Raw genomic sequence first — 19,471 nt, 5'->3', positions numbered from 1 at the left:
GGGATAAAAATAAGCAAATAAATATGTTCATAAAAGGAAATGCTTGATGCTTTACTCTGTGAGAGTCGTAAATGTGCACCCCAAATTAGAAAAGATTTGGATGAAAATGTTTCAAGATCCACTAACTCTAAAACTGAAAGTTTAACCTGATGGTGGCACTACAGCAAATGTCATATCATAACCATAACCAATAGAGTTCAAACTCTTGTGGTCATTAATTTCAGTAAATTTGAGAAGATTTGTATGAAAACATTTCAAGATACATTCATTCTAATTGAAAAGTTTCGCCTGATAGTGGCGCTAGGGAACAGGTCAACCCACTGATCTGTTTCATTATCAAGGGGTTATTTATGTATTCAACAAATAAACAATGTGCCTGACATAAAAAAAAACGTATGTTTTATTATTATTTATTATATGTTAATCATTTTCTGGAGGCAAATATCCCTGGAGTCAAATTGACCCCAAGGGTGAAATGTGTGAATAATATCTGAGGATAATACGAGGGTTAAAACATTTATACAGCTGCTCAGGAAACTACAAAAGCTGAAATACAAATTATTTTAGGTATGAAGTTCTTGTTTCTGGTGCTAAAGTCTAACTGTCCCATTGAGGTGTTCTGGGCTGCTTGCTTTCTGCCGTGTCTAATTTATCAGCAAAGCTCTCGTCAAGCTCTGCAGAAAATTCAGAACAGGTGACCCAGAGAGACTAAATAAACGTTGATATGAAGGACATGTAATGTCCGAAGAAAGTTAGATTTTTCATATTGCACACAGACTGATCAAGGTAACCAGAAGGATTAAAACGTATTCCAAATATGCCAGATTGTGAGCACATCAGTCAATTAAAAGCAACAAGTAAAACAAATCAGTTTTTTTAATTATTAGAAATACATGGCCATTACAATTTGAAAGTGCAAATCTGAGTGATGTCTTATTCTTTAAGTCAACTAAAACGTGAAATCTAATATCTAAAGTGAATGATAGGCTAAAAGAATGGGCGCTTTAGCACCTCCTAGCGGTCATATTGAAATATTGCAACTTTACTGTACCTTTTCAAACATGCCAATAATCCAGATTCATTTCTGGGTTTTGTGAGGAGTTATTATTAACAAAAATAGATTAAGGGAAAATAGAAAAAAACACAATAGCTCGGTTAACTTTAATTGGACAATAAAAAAATGTAACTGTGTGGCGAAACCTGGCGGTGACTTCACATGACGTAGTCATGTGACAGCTTCACGTGCTTTCGGAGGATAAAAAGGGAAACAAGTTTGCCTCACAAAAAAGATTGGCGGAGATAAAAGGGGGTTCTGGCGCCGATCAAACAACCAACTTAAGTTCGGACCAGTTGGTGGCTAACAAGCGACAGGTAACAGAAGTTTCCTGTACTTACAGTAATTTTGTTTTCTTTAATTTGCTCATGTTGAGCTTGTATGTGTGGGTAACTTAAATTTAAATCTGGATTTTCTAGTAAACAACATGTGCACGCGACACTAAGTTTGGTTAGCTAGCTAATATTGTTGAAGGACCTCTATTGAAGGACATCTACTGTGTATCAGTAAAAATGTTGCTAGCTTTTTTTTTTTGTAGTTTATTTGTTTTTGTAAAACATTTTTTACGTAACCGCGTCCTAATCGGCAGATCTTCGTTTAACGGCTGTAGCTAATCTGTCTAATAAAAATGGATCGTGTTTCATCGAATTTTAACATAATACGTTCTTGAAAGCGAGGTCAAACAAAAAGATGGGGGGGGGGGGGGGGGGGTGAAATCCCGGAAATACAAACTGAAACTGGTTTTCATACACAGGGGGATTTGTGATCTCGACTGCCTTGACAAAACAATAGCTTTTAGAATCCATTTATGTTCAAATCGGAATGAATTTTCACGCAGATAAACCATGTTGGGGCAACATTTTTAAAATGGGCGATCACAATTGATGTCTTTAAACTATGAAGCTGTATTTCTGTCATTTTCAGCTTTGAAATGAGGAACGTATCTGTAATCGATTTAGAAAGCAGAACAGCCCAACTTAATTCATCACGTTTTCTTGAACTTGAAGCTAAAACTCCCGTTAATAATTGACATGCCCCACCTAAAAAAGACCTACTCTATATTGGGAATAATCTAAAACTGATTAGGGTTGCTGGAGCAAACACTGTTGCCAAACCAAATAACTTCCTTAACTCTACTGTCTTCTGTTTTCATGCACACCTAATTATTAGTCAGGAATGTCGTGATTGTGAAGGTAAAAGACTATTTGATCCAGAGTTTGGGTCAAACTGAAAAGAGAATCTGAAATTGCAACTTCACTTTTCCCACTATGCATCTATGACTGTTTACAGCACGCCTGCTTACTTAAGAGTCAGTGGTGCACATAAGCCATTGTTGAAGACGAGAACAGCCTTCCATCATGACTCAGCAGCTTAATGTTAAGTAGGCTGTGCTGTGGGTTTCTGATGGATCTGAAGAGGCGTCAAGTCCTCAGGAAGTGAGCAATGCTCGTCAGCTGCCTTACCTTTCAATTCCTCAAAATTGAGCAGTCACAAGGTTTTCTTTATTTTTTATTTTTAGTTCATGTAAGAGTTCCATAGTTTGGGGAAGGAAAACATGCCTGCACCTGTTGTGTAGAAGCTTAAAACTGATTTCACCAGAAATCACGTGAGGTGGAACTGTGACTTTCCCAACCAACTGTAAATAAACCTGTGGCTTATCTCAGCAGACTTGTACTGCTTTTTTTTTTCTTTTTCTTTTGGAAAATGTAATTATTTTTGCCTTTTTAGTACTTTGGATTTATCAGTTTATGTGACTTCGAGTATATATTGTAATGTAAACCAGTTTGGTCACAATTGAATAACAAGCTGAATAAATCGATGCTCAATTCACACACAGGCTCCGTAAAACCAGATGCTGCAGAGTCACATGTTTAAATCTGTAGAGCATGTCTCTGTGATTTTTACCTCCAGCTGCCACTTTAACACTGTAGGGGACTTAGACAAGCATCAATGATGAGAGGAATAGTCTTGTTTTCCTTACAGCTTTCAATTGTACTTGAGCCAACAAGAGAATGTCCGTTGACTAGTAGAGCACATCTGAGGGGAAACGCCTTGTTTATAAGTGCAGCTGGATTTACTGAGAAACATGTACACAATTTTTATAAACTAGGTCATTATGTGACCAATGTTTTTAATGTCTGCTTATTTTTGTTTTGCCTTCCAGGTTTTTTTTTTTTCAATGTGAGATTTAAAGGAATTTGTGCATTTGATTTTAAGAAGTGCACTCAGGCTCCTTTTTTTTTTCTTCTTCACATTTTTATGTAAATATTAACTTTTGTGGGTTGAACTTGCAATTGTCCTGTCCTCAGCAAAATGTGGCGTGCAGCTCTTCTGTTATTGGCTGCCAGCTTGTCTGTGAGCCTGGCCAGACCCCGCTTCCATCCACTGTCTAGTGACATGGTCAACTACATCAACAAGCTTAACACCACTTGGAAGGTCGGTTCACTTTTTTCCTAATTTTATATTTATTTGAAGACCTAGATATGTGTGACTAAATCCTCTTCTCGTGTAACAGGCTGGTCACAACTTCAAAAATGCCGACTACAGTTATGTCCAGAAACTCTGTGGTACTATGCTGAAGGGACCCAAGCTGCCAATCATGTGAGTCTCTGATTTTAGTTGAACAAGATTTTTTGTGGATTTGGTGCACATGCAGGTTTTTTTGCTCTTTTGGACATCCTGAACTGTAAATCTGTGAATCTGCACGTGGAAACTGTAACACTAGCTCACTTGTAAGAAACAAAAGCCCATCAAGTTTCAGAGGCAAGTTTTACTCATGTTTGACTTCTGCAGGGTTCAATATGCAGGAGATGTGAAGCTGCCTACAGAATTTGATGCCAGAGCGCAGTGGCCAAACTGTCCTACTCTGAAGGAGATCAGGGACCAGGGCTCCTGTGGATCCTGCTGGGTGAGATTTTTATCTGCATGAATGTCATGTAGTTCACATATTGGACTTTTTTGTTTATTTTCTGCTGCTGGGGGTTGTGTTGAATCCTACGGTGTTCTGCTTTCAGGCTTTTGGTGCTGCAGAGGCCATCTCGGACCGCGTGTGCATCCACAGCAACGCTCGCGTCAGCGTGGAGATCTCCTCCGAGGATCTGTTGACCTGCTGTGAGAGCTGTGGCATGGGGTAAGAAGGTTCACTGAACATGCTCAGAGCTTCACATGCTCTTTATTTCAATAAATTACTATATGAATGGAAATTACTATATGAATGGAGATTCTAAAAGCTCACAAAAACATCTGTATTTTATAGGTGTAATGGTGGTTACCCCACAGCTGCTTGGGACTTCTGGACTAAAGAGGGACTGGTCACTGGCGGTCTCTATGACTCACATGTTGGTGAGTTTGGGCTGTAGTGGGACTCGCAACTGTTTTGGTCTAAAATCATCCAGTTTTTTTGTTTTGTTTTTTTGGTTTATCCTTTTTGCACGAGGCTGCACGGTGGCGCAGTGGTTAGCGCTCTTGCCTCACAGCAAGAAGGCCTCCGGTTCAAGTCCCGGCCTGGGGACCTGATAAACTACATCAACGGGGGACCTTTCTGTGTGGAGTTTGCATGTTCTCCCCGTGGTTCTCTCCGGGGTCTCCGGCTTCTTCCCACCGTCCAAAAACATGCTTCATAGGTTAATTGGCAACTCTAAATTGTCCATAGGTGTGAGAGTGAATGGGTGTGTGTTTGTGGGCATTCTACCCTGCGACAGACTGGCGACCTGTCCAGGTTGTCCCCTGCCTTCGCCCACAAGTGGCCGGGATAGGGTCCGGTGACCCCGAAAGGGAAAAACGGTTAAGAAAATGAATGAATGAATGAACTTTTTGCCTGATATTTAAGGTCATGAAAAAATGGTCAGAAACAGAATAAAGGTGAATCAGCTCTCTGATGCCTGGTTTATATTTGAGTTCAATGTCTGAGAGTAATGTAAGGCTAACTGCTTCTTTTGGGATTAAATTGTATAGTGTCAGTGGTTTGAAGTTAGTGATGTTTGTCTGCAGGTTGCCGGCCCTACACCATCCCTCCCTGTGAACACCATGTTAACGGCACCAGGCCCCCCTGCACTGGAGAGGGTGGCGACACTCCTCAGTGCATCAATCAGTGTGAATCTGGTTACACACCCAGTTACAAAAAAGACAAGCACTATGGTAAAGAAAAGTATTCTTGAAATGCTGGCTAACCTTGTCTGTCCCATTTCGTTTGTTTTCCTTGTAGAATGTAGGATTTGACCTTGAAATGCATATTGATGTACTTGGCTGTATTAGTTTTCTTTGCCACATTATGTCAACAATAATCACATTTGTGTGGTGTTAGAATATTTGAATGTGCCTCCATCCCCAGGGAGTTTAACCCAAAAAACACAGTCCAGAACACTAACTGGAGTCTGTTGCAGGTAAAACCTCATACAGTGTGGAAGCAAATGAGAATCAGATTCAGACCGAGATTTACAAGAATGGTCCAGTGGAAGGCGCCTTCATGGTCTATGAAGACTTCCCAATGTACAAATCTGGTGAGAGCACATGATTCATCTGGACAGCTGCACACTTGAGCCCTTTTTGAATTTGTTGCCTGTGGCACACGGGAGGTGTGTGAAAGGTGCTAGAAAAGCTTTCTAATAGCTTTACCTAATATTTCATTGAATGTGTCAAACCTGTTCAGGGGTGTACCAGCATGTGTCAGGCTCTCTTATTGGCGGACACGCTATCAAGATCCTGGGGTGGGGAGTGGAGGATGGAGTCCCTTACTGGCTGTGTGCAAACTCCTGGAACACAGACTGGGGGGATAATGGTGAGAAATCTGTTGCTGCTTCTTGAACTGATGCTTGCTGGGAAATTTAAAAAAAAAGAACCTGCAATAGGTGAACACTGCATATTATTTTTTGCTGTTATAGATGTTTTAAGGCTGTAAAATCCCTCACTTTATGCACTTTCCAGATATTTAGACACTTATCTCTCGTTTAAATTCACAATGTTCAAGCCTCCGAAGAAAAATGAGTCCAGTGTTGTAGAATAAAACCAAAGATCTTGTTGAAAGAATTATGGCCAAGCCCCAAAATGTGAACCATGTCACAGCGAGGGAACACTGTAATCACTCTGAGTCAACCTTGTGTCATCTAGTTTTATTTTTTATTTTTTTTATAGGGTACTTTAAAATCTTGCGTGGATCTGATCACTGTGGGATTGAATCTGAGGTTGTGGCAGGAATCCCCAAATAAAAGGTAACAAAACTAGCTTTGTAGTTTGTGTGTGCTTTTTTGTAAGGTTGTAAAACTTTGTTTTTGTATTTATAAACTTTTTTTGCTCACAATTATTGGTGTCATGTTTACAACTGCTTTTGCCTTATTCAAACTTCCTTTTTTTTTTTTTTTTAGGTTTGCTGCTGAAATAGAATTGCATCGCCACCAGAGGGCAGCACACTCCACTGCCATAAAAGAGCAATTTTGTTTTTTTTTGTTTTTTACGTTGTATCACTTTACATTTTACAGCACAACAATAACTCTAAGCTTCAACTCCACGAAGATTAATTTGCAGATGTGACCTCAAAACCATGTGCCTGTGCAGAAACTGACTTAGCAGGTGTCAACTCCTAGAACAGTGTAAAGGTGTTGTCTGCATTTTTCAGCATGAATCAGCTGCTTTTAGGTAGAATGTTGCTGTCAAATATATATTTTTAATTTGTTGCAAAATTTGAAGTCTTGGCCATTGTAGAGCAGCAGCAGCAAAGCATAGCCAGTTTACGAAGTGGACTGTTTGTGCCTGTTGGAGGGTGGGGTGGGGGGGGGTACCTTTTTCCTTTAGATGTACGAATGGGACACTTGGCTAGAATTTGTATTGGCACAATTGTTTTGAATTTAAATAAATTGGGCTTGAACTTTATATTTGAGTTGTTCAACATTATTTGTCCAGTAATTTAAGCATCTGAGTCAAAGGTAAAATCTTTTTTTTTTCTGTGTAAAATAATGTTATTTGTTTATGTTAAATGAACGGAAAAAAACATATTGCAACCGATATGCTTTCTCACACCAAACTAACCTTATGCTTCAAAACAAAGTCTAACTAGAGCTTCCTTTTGTGTTGATCGATGGACAATCTATGAACTAAATTTGCCAAACACATTGAGTCAAAATCAATGTATACTATATACAGTAACCATTGTTTACTTCACGGAAATGTGATTTCTAAGCACTGCAAGAGAGGTAATGGTGGAGTATGGGATTAAATGCATGAAATTAACCAAGAAAGTGTATTTGAAAAACAATTAGTGACGCATAACCTTCCAAGAGGTTCTTTAGACTTAACTCTAGTTTTAAAGAAAACAAGTGCTTTTGATTAGTTTGATGTTTAAGCCGTTTGACTTTTCTTTATTTTTTACTCAAATACTCTTTTGTACATTCATATTTTCTGATGAGACTTTTATTTCTTAGGTTCTTCCAAGAATCCAGCTCACTGAAACTAATAGGTCTTTAGAATAGTAATGGCCAAAAGTCAACAAGATAAAGAACCATGTTTTAATGTTCCTAATTCATAAATTTAAATGTAAAAAAAACAAAAATTCTAAGTAGGCTATATTTGCCAAGAATCATGTTTTTACTTTATTACACTTATTTTTAAAGAAAAATGTAATGAAACTATATTTTTTAAAAGACTAAATTAAAGAACCTCCAATAGCTTAGTTTCTTTCACTTTTTGTACAAGCTATTCATTTTATTTAATTTTTTCTTTAATCTTACTATCTGATAGTTTAAGTATTGATTATATATTTCCTGTACTTGAAATTTTACAATTTATTGGTTGTTGTTTTAAACTTTGAAAAGTTGTTGAAGCAACAAAAAAATTTAGGAATAAAGGAAAAAAAACGTGCTGCCAATGAGTTATATCACTAGAGGAGACATCACGTGGTTCCCCATGGGAGGAGAGCACCGCCATCTTGGAGAGGTCAAGTTACTGCTGCAGTGAATGCATTTGAACACATTTATTGCATAATGCCAGTTCATTGTGCGGGTTTCAATTGCCAAAATCAGATAAATTAGTCCAATAAGGAGGTAGGTGTATCATTTCACAGGTAAGTATTTTATTTTAATTTTAAGGCTGCAGGGGCTTCATTAATAGAACACATGTTGACATGCATGATGCTGCAGGGGCCTGTTTCAGAAAGGAGGTTAAGTGTAAACTCTGAGTGCGTTAACCCTGAAATCAGGGAAACCCTGGGTTTTCCGTATCAGAATGGGAGGTTTGTTAAACCAGAGTAAGCAGAGTAAGTCAAACCCGTTTCTGAAAGAGAGGTAATTTATACTCGGAGTCGGTGTCCATGGTTACTTACGCTGTGAACCTAACCTGGTCGGGAGCAGGTTTTATTCCCTAAACTCAAGGTTTCTTCCGGTCCCCTCCCCTTTTTAAAGACGAAGCGGTATTTTTTGCTTTAACCTTCATTGCCCACATTTCCGTCACACAGAGACAAGTGACAAGAATGGCTTGTCCTTTTTTGGAGGACCCAATAGACGAGTAGGCTGCATTAATTCGTAGAGAATTACATTTACGTCGTGCGAGGATTTTGAGACCTAGACTCGATTTTTTTGTCATTTCCCCATATGTTTTTGTTTGAGCGTTACCGTTTTTCGTTGCAATCAATTACATATATACAATGAAAACATTAGATATTGCTATGTAGATGTTTCATATGTCAAATATTGTCAACAAAGCCTACATCCATCACATGCTCAAATTTGACCTGATTGAATTATGTTTTTATACTTCATTTTTAGCTGCTGCCATGTTCTTTTAATTCCTGCAGGATTGCATCTACATGAAAATGAAATCGGGGACATTGAATTAGATTAATGTAACAATTACTTTTAGGAAACACAATTTGCTAGTAATGCTTACTTTCTTAATCCCATATAAACCTATACCACTTGATCAATACAAGGGTAGACAAAAGTTCACTTTTAAAAACACAATTGCATGTATTAATATTAAAGTGACCAACGTTGGCAAGAGGGGAAGGTTAACAAAAAAAGTCCTCTAAACATTACCGACGTTAAATGGATTTTCCCCCCAGATTGGTTCTGTACACTATGCAGCATTTCATGCAATTACACCAGGAATAACACATCAAAAGTACACCTAAATATTGCCATTTTTTATTTCACACCTTACGCTATTTAAAAAGTTATTACAGCCAATATTTTATAACAATGATTCAAATGCAAACTTGCGCATTAACTTGAGCAGCTATGTTTTCCCACGCTAACTGTCTCTGTTTTGCAGATGCAGCGGTGTTGCTTGTCTTCCGGAATATGTGCTCATATTCACTGTAACTCTGCAGCAGCACGTCAAGTTCAGCTGGCGAAAAATACGCAGACCTCTTTTTTTCCACGGTTGCCATGGTGACTCGTAATATCTGCGCTCCATTGATAATGGCTTCTTATAGTCGCGGTGCGGACGCTTAACTCCGAATCAGTCCACTCAGAATTGATTGACCTAACTCCGATCAGCTTCTCTGAAACAGAAAACTCAGAGTTGTTAATCTCTCGATTGACCAACTCAGAGTTCAAGTTTAACCTCAGAGTTGGTTGAAACTCCTTTCTGAAACAGGCCCCAGGGCTATTATCAACATGCTGCATGATGTACATTTATTTTACTGTCAATATAAATGTACATTTTATTTTGCTAAACCTGTATACAGCATACTAGGCTATTATAGTAATACAGATTTATACATTTCTGACTCAGTGACTGAACTTTTCTTGCAGGTATCCAATGGATTCAGACTTAGGGAAAAAGTGGGCCTTATCTATCAAAAGAGTTAACCCAGATGGATCACTGTGGTACCAACTAGTAATACAGTCTGGCTGTTCAAAACATTTGTGGAAACAGATTTTGATAAGAGGCCAGACTGTTTTTTTTTAGGGTAAATCTATCTTGTTTACTTTTGGACTTCTTTTGATTATTATTATTACTATTATTATTATTATTATCATTATTAATAATAATAATAATAATAATAATAATAATAATAATGATATTTTTTTATTTGACTTATGTATTTATTGTTATTTATTGTTTGTATTGACTTTTGACTATTGATTTACTATTATTATTATTATTATTTTTGACTTATTGTTGGGTTTTTCTAAATAATTTAAATTACATGTCAAAGAGGTCTAAAACTTCTAAATGTTTAGAAATTAATTTTAAAAATTCTTTCTAATAATTTTTTTATTTGTAAGAAGTCCTGCAACAATGCATTTTCATTCAAGTTTGAGCTTTTAAGGCTGACTGTTTCTCTTCTTTAACAACAACAAACGATGTATCTATCTATCTATCTATCTATCTATCTATCTATCTATCTATCTATCTATCTATCTATCTATCTATCTATCTATCTATCTATCTATCTATCTATCTATCTATCTATCTATCTATCTATCTATCTATCTATCTATCTATCTATCTATCTATCTATCTATCTATGTAAAACATAATATATTTATATATATGTATAAATATATTTAAATCTAAAAATATATACAGTTTATAAAAGCTACTTAGACACCACTAAAATCAATAGAAATCAATGTCATATGGGCGTCGTCGACCTCACCAAGATGGCGTCGCGCTCCGCCACCTTCGGCCAGGCTTCTGAAGTGGGCGTGTCTACTCTAGTGATATAACTCATTACGTGCTGCTCTTGTCACCGGAAACGTGGCCTTAAAGTGACCCTGCCCTCTGCTGTTCTGGAGGTGCTACTGCAGCGCTACAGGAGGCGGAACTGCTCTTATTCTTTAACAAGTTTCGTTCAATTTTAAAATATATTAGAATTTTAAGCGGTTTCATGCCGTTTCCCCTTACATAAATTCATGGAATTAAACAAAAAAAACATGGCTATTTCTAGAAAAAAAATATTGACAGTTTGTTCTTCAAACATTTGGTTTTGTGAATAAAAACATCTAGAGTAGTAGTAGACCTAACTGCAACAATTTCCAACTATTACAATGCCAAATAAAACACAGCCTATTTATACTATTCAGGTGGACTTAGAAAGAAGTCTACCTATAAAATTCCAGTCAAAATTAAAATGATCAACCGTTACATTTGTCCCATTTCCTAAAGAAGTAGAGTACCTTTCTTCGAAAACCTAAACGCGGTTCCCGGACTTCCTGGAAACGTTCATGTCATTGTTATTGACGTGAACTTCCTTTACAACAAGAGCAACGAGAAATTTGATATTTTCTTTGCAGCTAGGGCGGTAGGCGCAGGTTCGCTCCACCACCACAGCCACCTTAATCAACGGCAGTGAACCATGGAGGGGGGTGGCAGAGTGTCTTGGATGAAATATGGTTCTTTTGTTTCCCTGTTTGTGGTTCTGTTTGCCGTGTGGTTCCGTTCGCCTCATAATGCGGTTCTGGACGACCGGTTGGACACCGTCCTGTCCTCCCTGCTGCAAGCTGAAAAGAAAGTCGGCGTGAACAACGTCGCCAGACCCAAAGTGGCAATTGGTAGGTGCGAGCTAGCTTGCTAGCATAAACTCATTTACAGAGGCTTAACGTGGACGTTGTTGGGTATTAACTGTGTCTTGGGAATCCAAAAATGTGATTATTATTTTTTACCCCCGATAAACCGTCTGCATTTAATCAATTAAATGTAACTCTAGGTATTTTTCCGCCGAACAGACTGTAGATATGAAGAATAATTGAGAGTAAAGTAGCAACAGGAGCAGCCAGCAGTCCGATGGCACTGTCTGTTCGTGAGAACAGCTGACTTAGGAGAAAACATGGCGATCTAAGCGCTGTGGTTGAGTGTAGTGTGATATGCTAGCCAAACAGGGATGTACAGGGAGGTGATGATGGATACACAGTCATCACATGTCAGTGCTGATGTACTTTATACCACAGGAACATGTTATGGGATGTGATCCTCCATGAAGATCTAAAAGGACAGCTGCCTTCATTAAATCCCCAAATGTGATCTCTTTGGACTGTGATACAACTCTCTTTAACAATTTATGGCTTTTTAATCTATTATTTAAAGCATAGAAATGATTCAAAATAATGAAAACTCAAGCTAAAGTTTTGCAGGTCTTTTACTTTAAACACAACTATGTGTATTAACATTGTACGTCTGTATAACTGCAGTATACTTTAATACTGTTGTTTATTTAAAAGGCGTTAATACGCAGAATGGGTGTTTTTTTTCTTTCCCTTTTTAAATTCGTTTTTTATAAATAAAGTGAAACTTGTATTTATTCTGTTTCTGGTAGGACTTGTTCTGCCTCCATGACTAATGTTGTTACAGTTGTTTCTGAGCTCGCCTTATGATCTTCAAACAAATGTCACAGCTGCTGTTTCTAGTTCTTCAGTTCCTAAAACTCTTTGAAACAAATATAAATATTTCCTAACTTAACTGGTTAAACTGCAGCTCTGTATCTTTCTAGGGCTTAAATAAAAACCCTTTGTTTTCTGCTGGGTGCGCCGTCATCAAATAACAGCTTTTTTTTTTCTTTTCTCCACAGGTTTTGGGGGTTGTGTGGACCTGCTTGTAGATGGTGTGTCATTTTTAAAAAAGATAGGCATCTCTAACACAGAAAGCCCAGTGCATTATGACTACCTAGAAAATGCTGAACAGCTGGCTCAAAGCTTTGCCTACTTCTTTGCACCAGGAGCAGCGGCAGAGTAAGTGATGACCGATAGATAATGATGGTTTTTTTACCCCATCAGTGTGTTTTATTTATGTGTTCTTAGTACAGTGGTCCACAAAAAATGGCTCATGTTGTGCTTCTCCTGTCACACTGACTTAGTGATTATTATTTATCTGAATTCAATCAATCATAGTCCAGGAATTACAGTTTTTTTAGTCTGTGCTATATCTATTTATTGTCTCAAACTTATCTATAGGTTCATCGATCTGTGTAGGCTGATCAATAAGCTTTCAGTTGTAGTGGACTATACACTGTGAGAAGAGAAATTCAGGTAAATTCATCATGCAAATTATGAGGAAAAGACAGCACAGACAGCTGATTGTAACTAACGTTAAATAAGTTATTTTTAAATCAGCGTATTTGCCATTTCTGAAGTTGTTCATCATGAATTTATTGTTACTCAATTTCTGTTATATTATTTTGTTTTGGAATTGTTGGATTATCGTTTTTGTAAAGCTTTGGGATTTGGACATGCATGAGCTCAACCAGAGAGATATTTGAGCTTTCTGTGAAACTTTTTTTAACTGGAACATTTGTAACAACAACAAAAAGAAATTGCATAAACTCCTAATTGTTTAAAAATAGTTTGAATATTGTGCACGCATCCCTCAGAGTAGCTAGTTATTCCTTCTAACTGAATAGCAATTAATCAACTTTATTTATAAAGTGCTTAAACACAATTAAAATTGAACAAAATTGCACAATAAAAGTTAAACAAAATTAAAACGGGTTTAATAAATAAGTGAATAAAAACATAAAAGCCAAACAAATGAGAGCAAGAAGGTAAAAACAAATGAAAACATTCAGAGTAGAAAAAATAAAACTTGAGTGTAAAATAACAGTAAAATATTAAATATGACTAAAAGCTTGGCTATTAAAATGAGTCTTAAGTCGTGTTTTAAAAATGGACAGGGAAGACACTTGTCTAATATTTAGTGGCAAAGCATTCCAAAGTTTCGGAGCACAGATGGAAAAGGTTTGTTCCCCCTACACTTCCTTTTAGTCCTCAAGGAAAAGCTGATGAGCTGACCTGAGACACTGGGCTGGAGTGTATGGAGAGGGAAGCTCAGCAAGTCCACTCAAAGATTTAAAAACTCTAAAATGAACAGGCAGCCAGTGACGGGAAGCCAGAACTGGTGTGAAGGGGTCCCAGTAAAAACGAGCAGCAGCTTTTTGAACGAGCTGCAGACATGAGAGGGATGACTGGCTGACCCCAAAATAAAGTTAGTTACAGTAATCCAACCGGGGATGTGATGAAGGCATGGATTAATGTCTCAAAATGTCGTTGGGATAAAAATGGCTTCATCTCTGTTAACTGCCTCAGCTGGAAGAAGCTGGTCTTTACCATTGAGCTGATGAATCTCTATCCATTTTAAAACCCAGCTTTACTTAAATCCACCTTGGGCGGGTCACACAGAGCCGCTTGGACCAAATCACCTCTTTTTTTTTTGGTTGTTAAAACTCAAAAAGCTTAAGGCCATCCAACCTTTGATGTCATGTAGACAGGACAGGAGTGGTGTTATAGAGGAACCTTTCTTGTTAATGGGAACATATAACTGACTATCATCAGCATAACAATGCAAGGATGCTCCATGTTCTTATGATGGAACCCAGTGGAGGGAGGTATAAGGAAAAGAGAAGAGGTCCTAAAATTGAGCCCTGAGGAACCCCACAAGACAGAGGTGCTGTGGCAGATGTAAATCCAGATAAGCTCACAATCACAGCTCTGTCTGCCAGATATGATCTGAACCAGTCATGAGCTGTACCACAGATCTCAACCACGCCTGATAGGAAGCTGGCATACAGTTCTGATTCTGTGAAAAATACATTTTTTATAAGATGAATGCTGAAGCTGCGTACTTCAAGGATTAATAAATATCTAGAGGACGAAATACTGTACTGCAATTTTATAAACTAAAACTATAAACTTGAAATGAGCGTTGGAAGTCCTCCATGTCAGCATAAGCAATCTCTGTGTTTATCTGTACACTGAAGGACCAAGCTAACACTTTAAAATCTCATTAGTTATCCCACTCCTGAGTCCTAAGTATGTGATTTTCTTTTTATTTATTTTTTTATGGGCATTTCACCCATTCAACAGGACGCGTCAGCCCCCGCTGCACTACCATTTTTTTGTGTTTGACACTCCCAATTTGTTGCAGGGTGTGAAGTGTAGTTATTTAGTCACATTTTTAGCCATCTGTTTGGTTTATGTTTTGGTTTATGTCGAGCAATAAATCAAAGAAAACGTCCAGGATGGACGGTGTTGCAGTTGATACGTGGATAATGTTCCTTGAAAGGTGACACTTGAAGCTCTAATGTGATGTTGGAATTTACTCTGATAAAAAGAGACTTGATGTCATTAGTAAACATTGCTTCATTCTCTTTTTTAATTTCACTGCCTCCCTTAGGCGCTTTATGCTGAATGAAACCCTCTTCAGTGAGCTGGTGGACAGCGCTCGGGACCTACCCGGGAACAGATGGGCTGTAGGTGGAAACGCTCCAGTCATGGCTGGTCGCATGGCAAATGAGGGATGTGATGTATTGCTCGGGGGAAGTTACAGCACCGATTTCGTTGACGTCCTTCCCGAGCACATCACAGGTACATCACACAATTCTTTGCCACAGCCTGGGATGATGGAACCAAGTCCCGTTTTACTCTTTTGTCTTTGTTCTTTCCAGTGGCTGGTGAAGTTCTAGAAGAGCCAGACATTCATTTGATCCTGGAGTATTCAGCTGGATCTAGCTGGGGCCGTTATACGTCACGCAGAGCCAACAGGTCTTTTGTTTTGATTTAAAGTCAGAAACAATATACTCTTGAACCTCTATAGTGTGTACAAAGGCATTTCTTTGCTTTTAACTCAGCTGATGTTTGTGTTTTTTGTAGATACATAATTCACAGTGATAACCGGAACCCCTATTTGTCCTCTATGGAAGAGTTTGCTAAGAAACTCAAAGACTTTAAACCAGATCTGTTGGTGGTGGGTGGCCTGCAAATGATGGATAACTTTCCATTCCAGTCAGGTCAGTCAAACGGCCGCCACATCTGTATGTTGGTTTTATTTTGTCTGTGTCCCTTTAGTTAAGCTTTCTGTCACTTCTACCCCCTGTTCTCATCTGTTATCTCTGGTTGATTATTTCTGTTAAAAGCGTCCCTCTTTGTATTCAAGCTTTTCTTTTCTCTTGCTTCATCTTCTCTTCTTCTTATCTGTCTTTCCTCCATTTTTTTTCTGAGTTTGTAAAAACTTTGTGGTTGTGGTTTTTTTTATTCCAGGTGAGAGAGATGCTCTCCTTTCTCGTTTGTCAGACCTGCTCTCCTCTTCCTCTCCTCAAATCGGCATTCATTTTGAGATGGCCAGCTTTGTTGAAGAAAGTATAATGGAAGACCTTCTGCACTATGTCGTCTCCCACGTATGTATGACAGGATCTTTTTAGCCACAAATGTGATCAAATGTCTTGTTGTTACTCATGAAAGTGCAGAGAACAAACAACACAGTGCAGTAAATAGGTCAGAGGAAAACTGGGAACTGAGTTTGGTGTGTTTGGGCAAACTATTTATCTACATTTGCAAACAGTCGCATTAAAAAAAGGTGAGATTTCCCTATATTTGAATATTAACCACTTCCTGTTTGGTCCTTTAAACACATTTTTTATGAGCAGTCGTGCTTGCCAAACCTTTAAATGTGTAAAAATGTTTCTTCTTCCTTTAAACAATGAAGTCATAATTAATCATTTTAATCAGTCTTCAGTGGAGCTTCAAGTTCCTTTGGGCTTGTTTCAGTCTGAGAGCTCTGCATTCCTCAGGACTTTTCTAGCAGATCTCATACAGACTCTCCACTTGGTGCTTCAGTTTTATTTATTTTTTTCAAAAATGAGTTGGATTCTCTGATTAAACGGACCAGACGTCTTCCTGCCTGCTTAGTCCTGTTTCTGGAAACAGATGTCGTCTTTTGGAATGCGTCCGACTGCCTCCGTTGGATCTGTGATTTTCAAATGCCAAAATAAAAGTGTCACCTCATGAAGTTAACTTGTATAAATATAATTTCATTTTAAAATATGAAACAAAATGGCCATTCCTGACTGCAAAGTGATGCTCCAAACATGTCCCTCCTGTGTGATGTGCATTAAATTCTGATTTTATTGTTTTGGTTCTCTTTTAAAAACAGTCAATTCAGTAGTTTAGAATGTATCTTTGAATAATTCCAGTTTGACAGTTTGTCTTCTCTGTGCTTTTCCAGGCAGACTCCTTAGGAATGAATGAACAGGAACTTCCAAATCTCCTCAGCCTCCTCAAAGGCTCCAACATCACAGTGCTGTCGGATCCAAACCCTCGTGTCGCCACGGTCCTCGACCAGATGAGGGAGGTGTATCGAATTCTCAACCAACGCTACAAAGACGCCAGTACGGAAAGTGACGCAAAGGGTGCTAAAAGGAGGGGTAAGCCGTTGACCCGCCTCCACGTGCACACGCTGGCCTTCCAGGCCATGATCGTGACACGGGACTCCAAATGGAAAAACACCATGTCAGCCACGGCAAAGGCCTCGCTCACAGCTAACCGCCACGTCTGCGGCTCCAATGACATCGACCCCAGCAAGGCGAGGCTCATCATGGACGACTCGTTCTCCGTCAGCCAACGAGAAGGAAGCCAGCGCATCCCTTTGCAGGAGAACAGGCCCGTAAGCTGTTGGGATGAGGACGACTATGAGATTTGTGTGGCCCCAGTGCTGGTGTGTACCGAGGTTTACCAGACTGCAGGTGGAGGAGACAACGTCTCTGCTGCTGGCCTGGTCTTACAGATTTAAAAAAGGAAATAGGGTTTTTTCTGTTTAATCAATGTTGGCAAACCATGTGACCCTGGTAACTTGATCAAAGTGTGGCTCACTTCCGACTTTGGGTACTGATGAATCTGTTACTTCTGCAGCTGATGGTCCAACCTGTCAATAATAGAAACTTCTTACAGGTGAGAAAAGTCCATTGATGGTTAGCAGTAATTGGTGATGGAGTGAAGCCACCATCTTTTCAGTCTCAAATGTATGTAGGATGGAGGACAGTCAATGGAAAATACACATTTGCTGCTCAGCTAAAAACCTAAATTAAAAAATCAATGATATGAAAATGTAAAACGATTAAATTGATCCAGCATGTTTGCCGGGTCACTGCTTTCCACCTTTAGACTTTTTGATTTTCATAGCTTATCTTTTTATATTTCTCTGACACCTTAAAAATGTAAACTTTGGTCAGGATGATATAAAGGAGGGCTGAGGTTTGGGGTAACATTGGGCACAAGTTATAGGTTGTTTTATTGGGCCAACATGTGCCCTGTGTGGTTCTTTTTGTGTGTGTGTGTGGTTTTCTTTTTTAGTAATTTTTGCACAACTTCTCCTTTGAGATCAATTATCCTCCCACTCTTTAAACGTGGGCTGCAGCTATGCAACAAGGCCTCAGAAATGACTGAATCCAGTGTTTCTTGGCGTCATGCATATCAGGTTTTGAACAACCCTTTGACCTCATTTATCTATGAGCTTGTTCTTTTTTGAATCCCACTAAGCTTCAACTGATCAGAACGCTTTGACCTAAAGATCATCCTCTTTCCTGATCTTGAGCCCTTTCTCTGAAAGAAAGGAGGAACATGGTGGAAATTTCCTGTTTTTCCTGCTATATGTGAAGCGTGTGCATAATATTGTGGGCGTGTTAGTGTTGGGTGTAAATCTCTGCGTTGAAGTTGTGTGCAATAATGCAGAGAGACCACTGCAGGGAGCTGATTCTGATGTCATTGTTTATTCAATTTTCCGTCAGCTGCTCTCTCACTCTGACTTCTTTCCCTTTTGTCAGTTTTTCACCTGAAATGAACATTTAGTTGGATTTGCTGGAAAACGGGCTGCTTTTCTGTCATTTTTACTTGAAGTCATCATTTGACTCTTGAATCTTTGTGAAACATGGAGATCCGCCTGGATCTCCATATTTCCATGTTCCACCAGGCCACACTTGAGTCGTCTTATTTACAATTGAATCTCCTTTGCAACAGAACTGTTGTGCTTATCTGACTTTTTTTTTTTTTACAACTGTGATTCTTTTTTGATTGATTTTGTTTCAAATCTGTATTTAAATGCTGACTTTAGCACATTTCAACTGTGCCTCCCCCTCTTTATACAAATAAACATTCCATCATCAATCCAGTTGGGCCTGTTTCCAGAACTACAATAGTCAAGTTGACCATTTTTTCCTTAAATAATTGTGCCCTCATAAAGACTGCATCTGCAAGCTATTTGAGCCTTATTCTGTTTGTTTCTGTTTGAAACCCAAACGATAAAACCTGTCCCAGTAGACGTATGTTTTATCTCTTGAGCTCTCTGGTCTTAAACGGTTATTAGATTTGTGTTTATTTTGACATTAAATTGTACTGTACACTAAAATCATGAACATAGAGGGATTTGCTGGAATTTGTTACTAGACTTCTCAGACTTTCCTGTACATCAAATAACCCCTGTTTTCTGACGGTCTTGTAAATGTTGGAATCATGTTAATCATGAAAATCACCTCAGATAAAGTGCTATGCTCAGCAAAAGTCACTGCTTTTTTTTTGTTTTTTGTTCCATTCTGCTAGAACTCTGTTATTGAAGAAAATGTCATCATTTTAACACCAATCTTTGCATTTTGATTACAAAGTTTAGTTTTTTTTTCTTTCAACCTAAGCTTCACGTTCTGTTGCACACAAGCCACAGAGTTTCCAT

General features: G+C 38.4%; 2 protein-coding genes across 2 annotated transcripts; both read left to right on the top strand.

Moving 5' to 3' along the window:
* The first annotated feature begins 1,232 nt into the window (after positions 1 to 1,232).
* On the top strand, positions 1,233 to 6,909 carry ctsb (cathepsin B). The gene is made up of 11 exons (XM_020699636.2): positions 1,233 to 1,371; positions 3,364 to 3,490; positions 3,570 to 3,655; positions 3,848 to 3,962; positions 4,069 to 4,184; positions 4,311 to 4,396; positions 5,045 to 5,191; positions 5,437 to 5,553; positions 5,703 to 5,831; positions 6,185 to 6,261; positions 6,415 to 6,909. The coding sequence occupies exons 2-10, from the start codon at positions 3,368 to 3,370 to the stop codon at positions 6,256 to 6,258; spliced, it is 993 nt and encodes a 330-aa protein (XP_020555295.2). The 5' UTR covers positions 1,233 to 1,371; positions 3,364 to 3,367; the 3' UTR covers positions 6,259 to 6,261; positions 6,415 to 6,909.
* Positions 6,910 to 10,746: 3,837 nt separating this feature from the next.
* Positions 10,747 to 19,305, top strand: LOC101160396 (ADP-dependent glucokinase). The gene is made up of 7 exons (XM_023953547.1): positions 10,747 to 11,541; positions 12,555 to 12,714; positions 15,152 to 15,342; positions 15,423 to 15,519; positions 15,628 to 15,764; positions 16,015 to 16,151; positions 16,979 to 19,305. Exons 1-7 carry the CDS (start codon positions 11,346 to 11,348, stop codon positions 17,540 to 17,542), a joined length of 1,482 nt encoding a protein of 493 aa, XP_023809315.1. The 5' UTR covers positions 10,747 to 11,345; the 3' UTR covers positions 17,543 to 19,305.
* The last annotated feature ends 166 nt before the right edge of the window (positions 19,306 to 19,471 follow it).

This window comes from Oryzias latipes, chromosome 3 (genome assembly GCF_002234675.1).
Source record: "Oryzias latipes chromosome 3, ASM223467v1".
Lineage (NCBI taxonomy): Eukaryota > Metazoa > Chordata > Actinopteri > Beloniformes > Adrianichthyidae > Oryzias > Oryzias latipes.
The sequence above is the reverse complement of the archived record's forward strand: the minus strand, read 5'-3'. Positions and strand labels throughout refer to the sequence as shown.